Raw genomic sequence first — 14,904 nt, 5'->3', positions numbered from 1 at the left:
GCATATAAAGTGGGTCATTGGTCCCAGGTCCTAGAAGAAGTCGAATCAGTTTGTTTTGGGAGGTTTGGAGCTTATTCTTCTGTGGCCTTTGATATGATTTAAAATGTCTCAATAGAAGAGCAGGGAGACTAAATACAACACCCCAATTGTTCTATTGGATATTGTATTGTAACATACTCTACCATACAGATTGGACAAAATGACATTTAATTCATAAAAAAAAACAGTTACATGGTGAGGCTTTAAGTAAATCTGTAAGTAGCTAGCAGTGATGATTGATAGTCATAGGGCTTCTCTGACACTGTAAGTTGAGACACTGCATGGCTGTGGAGTGGAGTGGAGCTGTGTCAGGACTCAGGAACAGCTGACCAGAGGAGCATCTGAGGGGAAGTCCTGCCTCGCGTTCCATTCCTCAAACATGCTCCCTTCTCTGCTTCCTTCATCACTACCTCGTCCAAAGATATTAATACATAGGGTGTAGGCTGTAGCTATAGTTACATGGGGCAGAAGCTCAGTCAGATTCCAAGCAAGTGTGCGCCACGGTGTCATAACGTATTGTTGACTTGTTGTCTTTAATTGGTTTTGTACATGGACCCCAGTTTGTGTCTGTTTTTTCTCTGGTTTTCTCTCTTTTTTTTCTTTTTTTCTTTCTTTCTTTCTTTCTTTTTTTTTCTTTCTTTCTTTCTTTCTTTCTTTCTTTTTTTCTTTCTTTCTTTTTCTTTCTTTCTTTCTTTCTTTCTTTCTTTCTTTCTTTCTTTCTTTCTTTCTTTCTTTCTTTCTTTCTTTCTTTCTTTCTTTCTTTCATGTGTTAAATGATATAGGCCTACAATATATGGAGTAATACTAATCTGTTGTAGTCTAGATTCTACCTCTCAATTGTGTACTAATAATAGCCTTGAGGTGGAAGGGATTTATTATTTTGGAATGGAGCGCATCCCAGAGGGGGGTTCGGTACCGTGCCTGCCTGCAGGGCGTGGCTGCATGAATGCGCGTCAGCGGAGGAGAGCAGGAATGCGCGTTCTGGTCAACAATCAGCACACAGCTGGGACGCACAGCACACAGTGACAGCCACGCACAGCAGTCTGACACGCATAGCAACACACACACAGTCACACGCATAGTGACTCATAGCGCACTGAGCGCACATCGACAGAAAGAGCAAAAGGCAGACGGAAAACTTTGATCACAAGTTTTATAAAGGAAATAAAATGAGGGAAATCGTTCACCTCCAAGCCGGGCAGTGCGGGAACCAGATTGGAACCAAGGTAGGATTGTTTTTAATTGTAATGTGACAATGTTTATGCCTGTGGACCTCCCAATCTGTAAAATATGTTGTGCCAGCCAGGGAACCTCATACAAGATGTGTGTTGTTAACATGTTTTACATATTCCACTTTTTCCAAGTTTTTCTGAAAATATAAGATGATTCACAACAAGATCAGCAATTTTGATAAATATTTGATTTAGATTTGTTTTGCTGGAGACCCCCTGGAACCCCCTCATTGACTTATGAGGGCCCCAGGGCCCCACTTTGAGAACCATGGTTTAAATAACTGAAAAAAATAAGCTGATTACAAGATCTTTGACTACTTAAGTTAAATTAGTGATGCATTACTGTGTTAATCACTTTAATGTTGCTGGGTAGAATATCAAAGTGCTACCCAAAGTTTTTAGCTCGAGACCCAAGAAGCATTTGATGTCTATAGTGACATTATTTAAGTTATTTTTATGTAATTTATTTTTTTATGTATGGTAAAAACATACACGCAAAAAAAGTAAATAGTTTTAAATAGTGTAAACGACTTTGGGAAACAGAAAAGATACTCACGACCCATAAAAATGGATCCCGACCCAGTGTTTGGAGATTCATATGAATATTTACATACATACATACATACATACATACATACATACATACATACATACATACATACACGGTGTGGTTTGCTGACTAGAACAGATGCTAAGCTAACAACAACCTGGTGGTTTCCATCATGTCGCATCTCATAAAGACATATGAATTGAAAACACATCACATGAGCAGTAGGCATTACATTCACTTATCTGTCTATATGCATCTCTCATTATCCCCCCCCACCTCTCTCTCTCTCTGTGTCTGTGTCTATGTCTCTCTATCAGTTCTGGGAGGTGATCAGTGATGAGCATGGCATAGACCCGTCAGGGAACTACGTGGGTGACTCCCAGCTACAGCTGGACAGAATCAATGTTTACTACAACGAAGCCTCCTGTAAGTACAGTACACACATCACTGTGTGTGCATGCAACTTGTGAGAGCCAAGTGAATTAAACGCTATTTTGATCAACCTGTATGGCAGAGTATAACTCATCTGCAGGTCTCTCACTCTTCCATTGAGGAATGTAGATCCTGTGGTAGGGTAGGACACCTAGGGCTCCATTTTCGTCACCGCTAAAGCCCTTATCCCTAAACTTCTTTGCCTTTTTTTTTTACTATTTTGAAAAACATTGTTGAATAGTTCAACTAGCCAATCTACATTGACATGTTGTGAGCTTGTAGACTGGCCATTTTAACTATTCAAAAATGTTTTGCAAAATAGTAAAAAAAAAAAAAAAGGCAAAGAAGTTTAGGGAAAAGGGGTTTAGCGGTGACGAAAATAGAGCCCCTATACTATACTGGTTGACAACAGGTATTGTGTAAAGGTGAAATCACAAATTATACTCAAATGCCAAATGGGCTCTAATATAATTATAATAGAGCACAGTAAGCGGGCTGGGAGTCGAACTTGGAACCTTTTGTTTCCCAGGCTCTACCCATTCATCTATGGCTACCCCTGGTAGGGCAAGTATAGCAGAATAATAGCTCTCCAGTATATAGCTCAATATTACAAATGTCAGCGCTGGTGTCGGGGACCAAGGTTGGAGTCTTAACTCTTTTTTAGAATCTGATCAACACCACAAAACTGTGCTCAAAGTCCTGTGAAAATACTAGCTTTTAATATTGCGCGTGCATGTGCGTGTGTGTGTGTGTGCGTGCGTGTGTGCGTGTGCGTGTGCGTGTGTGTGTGTGTGTGTGTATGTGTATGTGTATGTGTATGTGATGTGTATGTGTAGCGCATAAATATGTCCCCCGGGCGGTGTTGGTTGACCTGGAACCAGGAACTATGGACAGCGTTCGCTCAGGAACCTTTGGACAACTCTTCAGACCGGACAACTTCATCTTTGGTATAACAGCCTGAAAACATGACAAACTCCACCTCTACATTATTTGGTATAACAGCCTGAAAACATGACAAACTCCACCTCTACATTATTTGGTATAACAGCCTGAAAACATGACAAACTCCACCTCTACATTATTTGGTATAACAGCCTGAAAACATGACAAACTCCACCTCTATATTATTTGGTATAACAGCCTGAAAACATGACAAACTCCACCTCTACATTATTTGTATCAAACCCTAAAATACACAACCTGAATATCACACTCTAACACTGAATCAAACCAACCCAATCACCAGAGAAGAAACATTTCAGTAGTACTTTTCTACAGGCCACTGCAACACTTTGCATCTCAACATTTCAAGGCAGGCCTGCCCTGTATAGTCGCTCAGCTATAGCGCAAAGAATCTGTAGGATTGAGTTTACATGGCCGTGGTCCACTTCTATAAATGTTAAAAACAGAAACAAAGACTCCAGTTTCAGTGTTTATTTGCAGAAAAGTACTGTGCCAAACAATACTTGTAACCCAGGTAATATCCTCAAATGATCAGAAAAAGTCACTTCAAAATATGAACTGCATCGAGGCAGAGGAGTGAGGATATATGGAAAGGCGATAAAGGAGACCTAAATGAAACCCCAGAGCGCTCCAGAGTGTGTGTACGTGTCCCTGTGTGTTCTGTAAACAGTCCTGAGGTTTATAAACTCATGTCTCGCTGAGACGAGACAAGAAACAGACGCAAGCACGCAACGCAACATGCACTCAGTGACCCCGCATGTGCATATCGCCACAACGATCTGTTGCGAGCTTGTAGAATAGATCGGTCATTTTCGGTCATGTATATATCGTCAATAGAGGCTATGCGTGTGACATCATCATCAAACCCGGAAGTTATGCGGGAACGCCTACTGAGTGGCAAAAAACTACTTTCTGGCCTTGACAGCCCATACATCCAAACAGAAAAGTCCTATCTGATTGCATTAAACAACGTTAAACAATGTTAAACTCACTGTGCCTGTTGCTTTGCCACTCGATTTGCCACTCGATGTGCCATTCACTTTAAGCATGCGCATACAATCTATACCCAGGCTTTTGTGAGTAACCCAGACAGTTTTTAAGTTGCTCGATTCACTATACATTTAGATATTTGATATTCATTTCAGCTGCCCGGCCCCTTCCTATATACAAAGTTACAAACCCATTATATTAATAGAACATATATTAAACACACATCTTTTGTTTTTTGTGACTGATATTGCCTAATACGTGAAGAGACCGTGTTTTTTCAAATTATTTTTTTCCATTTATTTTTTTAATAATGTCTTATTTTTATTATTTTTTTATGGATCCTTATGCTTTTCATTCTCCCCCAAAAAATATTGAACTGAGTTCACTGAGTGTGACGCGGGTTCTCTGTCACCGCTGCAGGTCATACGGGTGCAGGCAACAACTGGGCGAAGGGTCACTACACAGAGGGAGCTGAGCTGGTGGATTCTGTCCTGGACGTAGTGAGGAAGGAATGTGAGAACTGTGACTGTCTGCAGGTAAACATCCATAACATAGTTTATAACATAAACATTTTCATTTCAAGGACCCCCAGTTTGACAAGTATTAGGTAGGCTAATGGCATTTCTATCTCTGGAAGCCCAATTCTTTTTATTGTAAAATCAATGTTAATTTAACTCTGAGAGTCCATTTGGTTGGTGACACAACACTATGCAGAATGCATCGCGATGCATTGTGTGCTTGTAGATCGGCTATTTTTGAATGGCCGAAATATACTGTAGGCATATAGGGCCGTGTGTTTTGTGATAATATTAAATCTAAATCTGCAAAGTAACTATAGTAACAAAAGCTGTCAAATAATTGTAGTGGAGTAAAAAGTACAATATTTGCCTCTGAGATCAGTGGAAGTAAAAGTATCATATTTAAAATTGGTATACTGAAGGAAGTAAAAAATACCTCAAAATCGTACTACTTCATTGTGAAAAAAACGAGTAAATGCACTTTTACTTCCCACCACTGATGGATGGTAGTATCATAGATCTGTCCACCATCTGGTAAAAACAGACACATATTTAACAAAACCAGTTAGAATGGAGTGTTTCTGTACATAAACACCTCCATCATTGTGTTGTGTTGTGTTTTGTGTTGTATGTCCAGTGTTTCCAGTCCACCCATTCCCTGGGTGGAGGTACTTCTGGATTAAAGCTGAATTAAATCTCACAACTGAAAGATTTTGTATGGCCAAATTCTAATCTGCGATTTGAAACGGCATGAAAAGAACGAGCACACACACACTAGCACTGTGTTTCATTAACAATATATAAATATGCAATATGTAAAATGATGATCTTTTATATCGTTGTTGCTGTTCTACATATACAGTCAACCAAGAAATCACAGGTTGAGGCTTTAAACCTGTGAATGTTACTTATCCCAGACCATTAGAGTTTTATGGAAGGTGCTTCTAAACATGAACACTCCAAATGCTCTAATCTTAAAATAATAACGAAAAATAGCCTATCTACAAGCTCTGAATGTTGCTGCGAGCTTGTAGATCGGTGCTCACATGCTTCCATAGAAGACATGCTGGCATTTATGGAATCCAAATGACTTTAAATCAGTCTTGGTGACTGCAAATAACTTGAATCCTTTCGTACTGGTTCTGGGGCGGTATCGTGTCATTGTGTGCTTGTGTTTCTAGGGCTTCCAGTTGACCCATTCCCTGGGAGGAGGGACTATGGTTCTGGGGCGGTAGTGTCATTAGTGTGCTTGTGTTTCTAGGGCTTCCAGTTGACCCATTCCCTGGGAGGAGGGACTGGTTCTGGGGCGGTACTGTCATTTTGTCCTTGTGTTTCTAGGGCTTCCAGTTGACCCATTCCCTGGGAGGAGGGACTGGTTCTGGGGCGGTAGTGTCATTAGTGTGCTTGTGTTTCTAGGGCTTCCAGTTGACCCATTCCCTGGGAGGAGGGACCGGTTCTGGGATGGGAACCCTGCTCATCAGTAAGATCCGGGAGGAGTTCCCTGACAGGATCATGAACACGTTCAGCGTCATGCCTTCACCTAAGGTAGACACAGACGAAGGGAGGAAGGAATGTATGATGGATGGATGGACAGGATTATATATTAACCCATTTTGACCTGAGATCAGATTCTAAAAATGTCTTCTACATTCTGACAGTTTTCTGAAAAGGCTAGGTTTCTATGTCAGTCGTTCTTCGATTTTTCAAAAACAGCAGGCCTACAAGCTCGCGAGTGGCGCGCTATGAGCTTGTAGATCTGCTATTTTTCAATAGCTAAAGCATAACATAATGCTAACACCAAAAGGGGTTAAAATATATAAAAATATATAGTATAATTACCTGCAGTGGACAAATTACTCCAGTACTTGGATCTGCTATGTTGTACATCTGCTATTTTCACTAGATTTGAAACAGGGCGTAAGTGGTTATGGTTAGGAGCCGGCAGTGGTTCAGAGGTAGAGTGGCCGCAGGGCAACCGGAAGGGAAGGTTCCCGGTTCGATCCTGGGCTCCCCCAGAGTTAATGCCGAAGTGTCCTTGAGCAAGACACTGAACCCCTAGTCCCAATGAGCAGGTTGGTGCCTTGCATGGTTTCCTCATCGGTGTATGAATGTGTGTGAATGGGTGAATGTAATGCACAATCTATGTAAAGCGCCTTAGATAAAGTCCCTAGAGTCTAGACCCTACCATTTATGTATATTTTCCCGTAGAGCAAAAGTACAATAGCCTATTTGTTTTTAAAATGAAGCAGTGTTTTTTTATATTTTATTGTAAAGCGCTTTGTTGTTATTTAAATGTGCTATATAAATAAAGGTGGTATGGTATGGTATGGTATTTGTTTTTGAAATGTACTGGGGTTAAAGTCAAAAGTATCCAAAAATACAAATGCTCAAGTTGAGTATACAAATGCTCATCAAAGTAGTCAAATAAATGTACTTAAGTTACCGTCCACCACTGATTATTACCGTGATCCTCCTGTTCTCGTCTTTTAAGTGCCAGTATACAGTATTAAATATTAATATCTCTGGATAGCTCTGGATTAAGTCTGCTAAATGCCTAAATTGTAAACACCCTGTGTGTGTGTGTGTGTGTGTGCGTGCGTGCGTGCGTGCGTGCATGCATGCGTGCGCTGTGTGTGCGTGTGCGCACGTGCGCGTGTAGGTGTCAGACACAGTGGTGGAGCCCTACAACGCCACCCTGTCGGTGCACCAGCTGGTGGAGAACACGGACGAGACGTACTGCATCGACAACGAGGCGCTCTACGACATCTGCTTCCGCACGCTCAAGCTGACCACGCCCACCTACGGCGACCTCAACCACCTGGTGTCGGCCACCATGAGCGGAGTGACCACCTCGCTGCGTTTCCCCGGCCAGCTCAACGCGGACCTGCGCAAGCTAGGCACGTTTCTGCTGTATAGGGAGCACACCGTTAAGGCCTATTCATACTAGTCCAGGTTTCGGTGAAGAGGTGACCACCGAAAACTACATCATGACGTCACGCAGCGGTGGCCACCTCTTCACCCGAAACTGTACTATGAATAGGCCATGACTTGCTGAACATTGCTCTGATCAGCTCAATATATGACTAGACTTTCAGCCATGCAGCTACGTCAGTGGTTTTCAACCAGTGGTCCGGGGACCACCAGTGGTCCTTGAGGATTCCAGGTGGTCCCCAGCTAAATGATGGAGAGTTACCAGAGGTAACCAAATGGACCCTTATAGATCTTTAACTCTTGAGAGCGAAAAAATGAAACCAAATGGACCCGTAACTTACATTATTGTTAACATCTGAATTACTTAATTTACAAGAAGTCTACACAAGTAGAAAATGTAGAAGAATTGTTATTTTGATCGTTTGCCTGTTATCTCTCCTAAATACAGCATAGAATTGTGGACAAAAACAAAACTCTTTAGTTTTGGGTCTGAGGGACTAAACCTCATCAAATGGTGGTCCGTGGCTAAACGTCTGAATAAATAGTGGGCCCTGGTATCAAAATGGTTGAAAACCACTGAGCTACGTGGTCTGAAAATGTGGTTGTACAAGCTTTGGGGAGCTTATGGATCGGCTATTTTTGGTATTATTGCAGAACACGGTTGTGCATATTTAACGTTTTAAGTGGTTAATCTGTCTGTCTGTCTGTCTGTCTATCTACACAGCGGTCAACATGGTGCCCTTCCCCCGGCTGCATTTCTTCATGCCAGGCTTCGCTCCTCTGACGGCGCGCGGCAGTCAGCAGTACCGTGCCCTCACCGTGCCCGAGCTCACCCAGCAGATGTTCGACGCCAGGAACATGATGGCGGCCTGCGACCCGCGCCATGGCCGCTACCTGACGGTGGCGGCTGTGTTCCGCGGCCCCATGTCCATGAAGGAGGTGTGTGCTTTGGTTTGGTTTGTTTAGGATCCCCTATCAGGTGGCGTGAGATTTCCATCTTGAAAATGAAGCCAGTGTGGAAGTAATGAAAGACACTGCAGTTCTCATCAATGGTGTAGATTCGACCTATAGTGTCACAAATTCCCGCTAAAGACAACACTTCATCCCATCAAAGCCAACGGAAATATGACATTACACTCATTACCAACATTTTTATTACCAACATTTTCATAAAGACTTCGGTATTTTAAAGTTGTTTTTAATGTAAATAGAGGGTATGTGTGTGACATCATCATCATACCCGGAAGTTATGCCGGAATGCAAACAGAAAAGTCCTATCTGATTGCGTTAAACAACGTTAAACTCACTTTGACACTCACTTTGCCACTGGATTTGCCATTCAGTTTATGCATGTGCAACGGCATACCCTCTATTATGCTCCCAATAATGATCAAATAAAAAAGGGTTTCTTCTGGTTCTACTGAGTGAAGACGCACCCTCTGTCCCTTTCCTTCCAATAGCATTAGATCAGTGGTTCTCAACCTTTTTTCACCAAGTACCTCAGAAAGTTTTTGGCTCTGCGGGTACCACCATTATGACGTTAAAATATGTCAAACAAATATTTTATACAAATTTTATACATGTGATGTATGCCATGCTTTTTGTTATTGCTTAATGTAAGTCGCTCTGGATTAAGAGCGTCTGCTAAATGCCTAAATTGTAAATTGTAAATTGTAAATACAGTAGCGTACACCTAACCTATCCCATCCTATTCACACAGGAGAGAGATTTGAACGGCACTAATTACCACCAGAGGAGGTCCTTGGTACCACTAGGGTACTAGTACCACAGGTTGAGAATCACTGCATTAGATCATTTCCAACCGGAAATCCAAGATGGTGCATACCGGTATATTGGATTTGCTGATCTACCGGCTTCAAAGCAGCTCTGTAGAAACCTATGGGTGACGACACATCCCCACTATTTCCAGTACAGTCGTGATTTTAGCAGTGATGGAAGAAGTTCCACTTGAGTAAATGTCAAGTACAAAAGTATTGTCATAAAAAAATATACTTAACCCATTTTGGGGCGGGAACCCCTTTTGGTGTTAGCATTATGTCATGCTTTAGCTATTGAAAAATAGCAGATCTACAAGCTCATAGTGCGCCACCGAGTGGCGCGCTACGAGCTCGTAGGTCTGCTATTTTTGAAAAATCGAAGAACCACTGACATAGAAACTGTCAGGATGTGGAAGACATTTTTAGAATCTGATCTCAGGTCAAAATGCGTTAAAGTATTACAGTAAAAAGTAGGCTACTTCATTACTGTCCAGCACTATATGTATATCAGTTGGCTTGTTTTTCCTCAGGTGGATGAACAGATGCTCAACATCCAGAACAAGAACAGCAGCTACTTCGTGGAGTGGATCCCCAACAACGTGAAGGTGGCCGTGTGCGACATCGCGCCGCGTGGCCTCAAGATGGCCGCCACGTTCATCGGCAACAGCACGGCCATCCAGGAGCTGTTCAAGCGCGTGTCGGAGCAGTTCTCGGCCATGTTCCGCCGCAAGGCCTTCCTGCACTGGTTCACGGGCGAGGGCATGGACGAGATGGAGTTCACCGAGGCCGAGTCCAACATGAATGACCTGGTGTCAGAGTACCAGCAGTACCAGGACGCCACCGCCAACGACGGAGAGGACAACTTTGATGACGAGGAGGAGGACGACATCCACGAGTAAGGAGTAAGATTTTAATCATAATATTACATTAAAACAAGCGCTATCCGTTTTGCTTTTTTCTTTTCTTTTTGTCAGGAATGTGTATGTTTCTCTGTCACAACCTCTCGGCTGTTGGTTTTGTTTGTTTCCGACTTTATTTTGTTGGTTCAGTCACTGTGTTTCGGTATGCCTTTCATGTAGCTCCAGACAGTTAGCTCATAACATTAGCCTTTCCTGTAGCTCCAGACAGTTAGCTCATAACATTAGCCGATGTTGTCAGTGGCTCGCTTTGCGCTGCGGCGGTGCAGAGACTTCCGCGCAGCGTTTCCGAGTATGGGGTCAGAACGTTTCAGAGTATGGGGTCAGACTCGGGCAGCCAATCATGACTATAGGTCGCACCAAAGTCGCTAAAGCCAACGGCATCGAATATAGGCCAGGCTTCACCTGGCAAAAAACTATTATAGTATATTACTGCTGTATGTTAGTTAGTTGATCCAAGTCAGAACACGATCAATTGGTTGATAAAATAAAGATGCTCTAAAAATGCATGTGGCCCACCCAGTCAGTGGTCAGATGGTCAGATAATAGTCAAATGAAGAAAAAATTAAGAAAACAACAATGGAATGTCCACACGATATACTGCTCCTCGTCTTTATTTCAACCTATTTAGGGAGCAGACATATATCGTGTGTCGTACATACATTCAATTTTTTTCTTCTTTTGATAATTTTTTGGGTCCAGCACCATTTTTAAAAACTGTGGGGATGTGCATATCTTATTTATTTTTTACAGATAATAGTCCATCCATTGGTCCGATGGGTGGGCCACGGACGCTTTTGAGATTTTCAAGTTGGCCATGATGACCCAGAAAAGGTTGAGAACCATGATGCTTGAGGGGGTTCCATAGGGTCCCCATCTAATTTAGTCAAGGTAGCGTCAAAATCAGTGTAACCACTTCAACCCCGTTTTATGCATGGGTGGTGGAGCAGTAACGGGGTACATGAGTCCACAGACAGACAGTAGAGAGAATGTCCCAGTCAACAGCCTGGCTAATCCCTGTCTACAGCACTCCATTGTAGCTAAAAACTGACTTCCTAGCACTTCTGTTTGTAGGTGGATTAACCTCACAGACAGACAGATAGACAGACGTGTGCGTGTGTGCGAGCACGTGCACGTTTACTATTCAGGTGCATGTTACACCTGTGTGTCTGTCAGTAAGTCAAAAATTACTCATTTAATAATGTCATAATACGAAAATGGACTATGGTCGGAATGTATGCTACGTTTTGATTCAGGGACCCCCAGGGGTCCTTGAGGGGGTTCCATAGGGTCCACTGCTGGCCAATCCCCTCTTAGCCACAGGAGATATTGAGCTCATGAGCTCCAGGCAATACTACTACTACTGTAGTAGTAGTGTAGTGTACAGTAGTATATATATATATATATATATATATATATATATATATATATATAGGGCAATGGCTCTCAATGTGGGGTCCTTGAGGGGGCTCCAGGGGGGTCCGCAGCTAAATTGGGTATTTGAAAATAGATCTGAATGCTCATAATGCATCGGAACTTCTTGTTGATCTGGTATTTTCAGAAAATCTTTCATGTGGCACAAAATATTTTCAGATAGCCAAATACATACATTAATTTGGAAATCCTTGACATGAAAATGTATGAGAAGCACATGGCCTATATGAAACTGTACACGACGAGGTCCTGTACTGAAGCCTGTCTAGACTCGCTGATGTATGGAATTGTAAACAGCTGCTGAGCTAGCGCTTCTGTTCTTAGCAAGGCACAAAGCTAACAATACACAGTCTGGGATATGCACGCAGTAGAGAATCGACCAAAGTGTGTGTGTGTGTGTGTGTGTGTGTGTGTGTGTGTGTGTGTGTGTGTGTGTGTGCGCGCGTGTGCGTTGCTATGTCCAGCTGGTATCCCAGCATGCTTGTGTCAGGAGGCCAGCTGACAGTGAAGCAGCCCAGTGGGTCACATGACTAAAATAGCTAAAATAAGTCTGTCGACATAATGTGTTTTTATCACTCACAGGGGCTTTTTGTGTTATCCTTTTAGCAAAACCTTTTGACGGTACTACCTGTACTGTTAACAAACTTGTTTTGTACAGACTACAGAGCTCCAAAAATGTAATAAAGTAGGCTGACTACTCAAGTAAATGTACTTAATTGTTTCTTGTCCACCACTGCTCTCCATCAACTCTCTATATTACCACAGCACTTCACTGAGTAACACTATTCTTGAAATCTCATACTAACGTACTAGTACATGTCGAATATGTTATTTTCAACATACTATTGAGTATGCTTCATCTCACACAGCGGTGGCCGAACGGATAGCGGCGCGGTCTTGATACCGGAAGGTTCCTAGTTCGAATCAGCCGTCCGACACGTTAAAATTACCACCGCTGAAGTGCCCTTGAACAAGGCATTGAACCACTACGATGAAATGTGTTCTATGAGCAGGGCCTGGCTGGAAACAAGTTCTTGAGCTTAGCCCAGATACCCTGGGTAAATATAGATTTCATTTCATTTCATTTCATTTACACATACCGTACTAATGAGACCACACAGAATGTTAGGAAAGTGCTCCATCTTGTGACAAAGCAGAGGTACTACGCACACATGCAAATTCAACAGTTTCAACAAATAACTACATTATACGTGGGTTTAACAGAATAACTACACTCTACACGATTAATAGAATAAAAACGACATTGTACATGTGTTTAATAGAATAAATAACTACATTCTAGCCAAACTACATCCCATGTAGATTGGCGACAAGCGACAAAAAAAAGTGCAGCCCAAGTACAGAGCCTGCAGAGAGAGACTGAACATAACCACTGAAAATGAATCCAATATATGAATAGAAAAGCATGTGTAAACAATAAAACTTTACACAACACATCTATGAAGCCATCTAAGAAATCTACAAACATTTTAAGCTGCAAGATAATTTTACACAATATGTACTGGGGGTCCCTGCATGCTTCATCTCTAAGGGGTAGGTACCCTCACAAAAAACATGCAGTAATCCTGGTCTCTATACTACCTCCCCCTGGCCAGCCTGGGCACCTGATGGAGGGGAAAGGAACTGGTCGGAATAACGTGTTCCTTCCACGCTTTCGCAAGCTTTTAGATCGGCTATTTTCAAATGGCCAAAATAAAGTGGTTAATGTATGTTTTTTAATAATAATCAACATACAAAGTAACTAAACGTTTTCAAATACATTTATAGTGGAGTAAAAGTAAAAAGTTTTGGAAATTTAAAATACTGAAGTAAAGTACAAATACATCAAAATTGTACTTAAGTACAGTTACTTTTCACCACTGTCTGTGACTGACACATCTGTGAATATCTGTTCAAATAGGAAGTGGAGTGAGGAGGACCAGCAGCCAGAGCAGCCAATCAGAGACCAGGATGAGAACATCGACCCAGCTGACTAGGGGCGGAGTCGTTGTGTAAAAGCACTGGGTTCTCAACGTCAGGTCCGGGTCCCACCCGGGGTCTAAATAGACCATTAACGGGTCCGTCACGCCGGGAGTGTATATACAAATGGACCCTTACGGATCAATTTGGTTCCATTTGTACACTCTCAGAGTGAAATGGACACTGAGAATTTAGGCCCGAGTCACATCCAGTCAAATCTGATTCAAATCTGATTTATTTCTCAAAATCTGATCTTTTGGCCCGACCATTCCCACTGCATTTGCAAGCGACCAGATTGGATCTGTAACAGATCTGTGTGTTCAGAGTGATTTTACACTGGTAGCCACATCCAGCCTGAATCAGATCCGACTGTGCCACAGCCAGATTGGAATCCGATTTGTTTAAACAAGTCAAAGACAAGTCACATGGAAATGGAATCCACTTTAGATCAGGTTGTTGCATTCAGACTGAGAGAGATCTCCTCAAATCAGAGTTGAAACCACCTCTGAATGTGACTTAAGTCACATTTGTAAAAATCTGATTCCATGTGACCTAGTCTTGATCTTGATGTGGCACAGATCTGATTCAGGATAGATTCGGCTGCCAGTGTAAATGGGGCCTATAAGGATAGATTGCGTAATAGTATAAAGTTTGTCTTCCAATAAAAGTTGGACATTTTTGAAGATCATCACTGTCACATGATCACGTTTTGATGACTTCTTCCTGGCTGCCATTCATCATTTATGAGTGTTACATGTGGAGTGTTTATTCATTTTATTTTGTTTGGCTGAAGTGAAATCGTGTGGTTGAGTTTACTACGTCTGTTGATGAAATTGTAACAAAACAATAAAGACATTGAAGATCGAAGTCCATCCAAGGTAGAATCTCTTTCATCCCATACAGGTTAACCTATTTGGGTTTCGGATCCTGACACAAGACAAAATGGCAATAAAGCAGTACTATAAAAAAAGATATATATATAATACAAAATTTAAAAAATAACAGCCCAACGTGAGATACTGTACATATTGCCTGAGTCGGCGGGCGGGCGGGTGGAACATCACTTTGACTTAACTTTGGTTGGATCCAACCAATCCAACCAATATATGGACATTATAATGGTGACATTGAGGAACAATT

The 14,904-nt window shown here is 42.0% G+C and overlaps 1 protein-coding gene across 1 annotated transcript; it reads left to right on the top strand.

Moving 5' to 3' along the window:
* The first annotated feature begins 1,015 nt into the window (after positions 1-1,015).
* tubb6 (tubulin, beta 6 class V) lies at positions 1,016-14,636 on the top strand. Its single transcript, XM_079489534.1, has 9 exons — positions 1,016-1,265; positions 2,139-2,247; positions 3,090-3,200; positions 4,627-4,742; positions 6,141-6,269; positions 7,384-7,621; positions 8,380-8,594; positions 9,964-10,335; positions 13,706-14,636. The coding sequence occupies exons 1-8, from the start codon at positions 1,209-1,211 to the stop codon at positions 10,330-10,332; spliced, it is 1,344 nt and encodes a 447-aa protein (XP_079345660.1). The 5' UTR covers positions 1,016-1,208; the 3' UTR covers positions 10,333-10,335; positions 13,706-14,636.
* Positions 14,637-14,904: the final 268 nt, after the last annotated feature.

Source organism: Electrona antarctica, assembly GCF_951216825.1.
Source record: "Electrona antarctica genome assembly, chromosome: 20".
Classification (NCBI taxonomy): Eukaryota; Metazoa; Chordata; class Actinopteri; order Myctophiformes; family Myctophidae; genus Electrona; species Electrona antarctica.
This window is presented reverse-complemented; position numbering and strand designations above follow the sequence as displayed.

Coding starts and splice junctions, on each gene's coding strand:
- tubb6 (XM_079489534.1), top strand. CDS start 1,209: ATGAGGGAAATCGTTCACCTCCAAGCCGGGCAGTGCGGGAACCAGATT. Junction 1,266..2,138: donor GGAACCAGATTGGAACCAAG/GTAGGATTGTTT, acceptor TCTCTCTATCAG/TTCTGGGAGGTGATCAGTGA. Junction 6,270..7,383: donor GCGTCATGCCTTCACCTAAG/GTAGACACAGAC, acceptor GTGCGCGTGTAG/GTGTCAGACACAGTGGTGGA.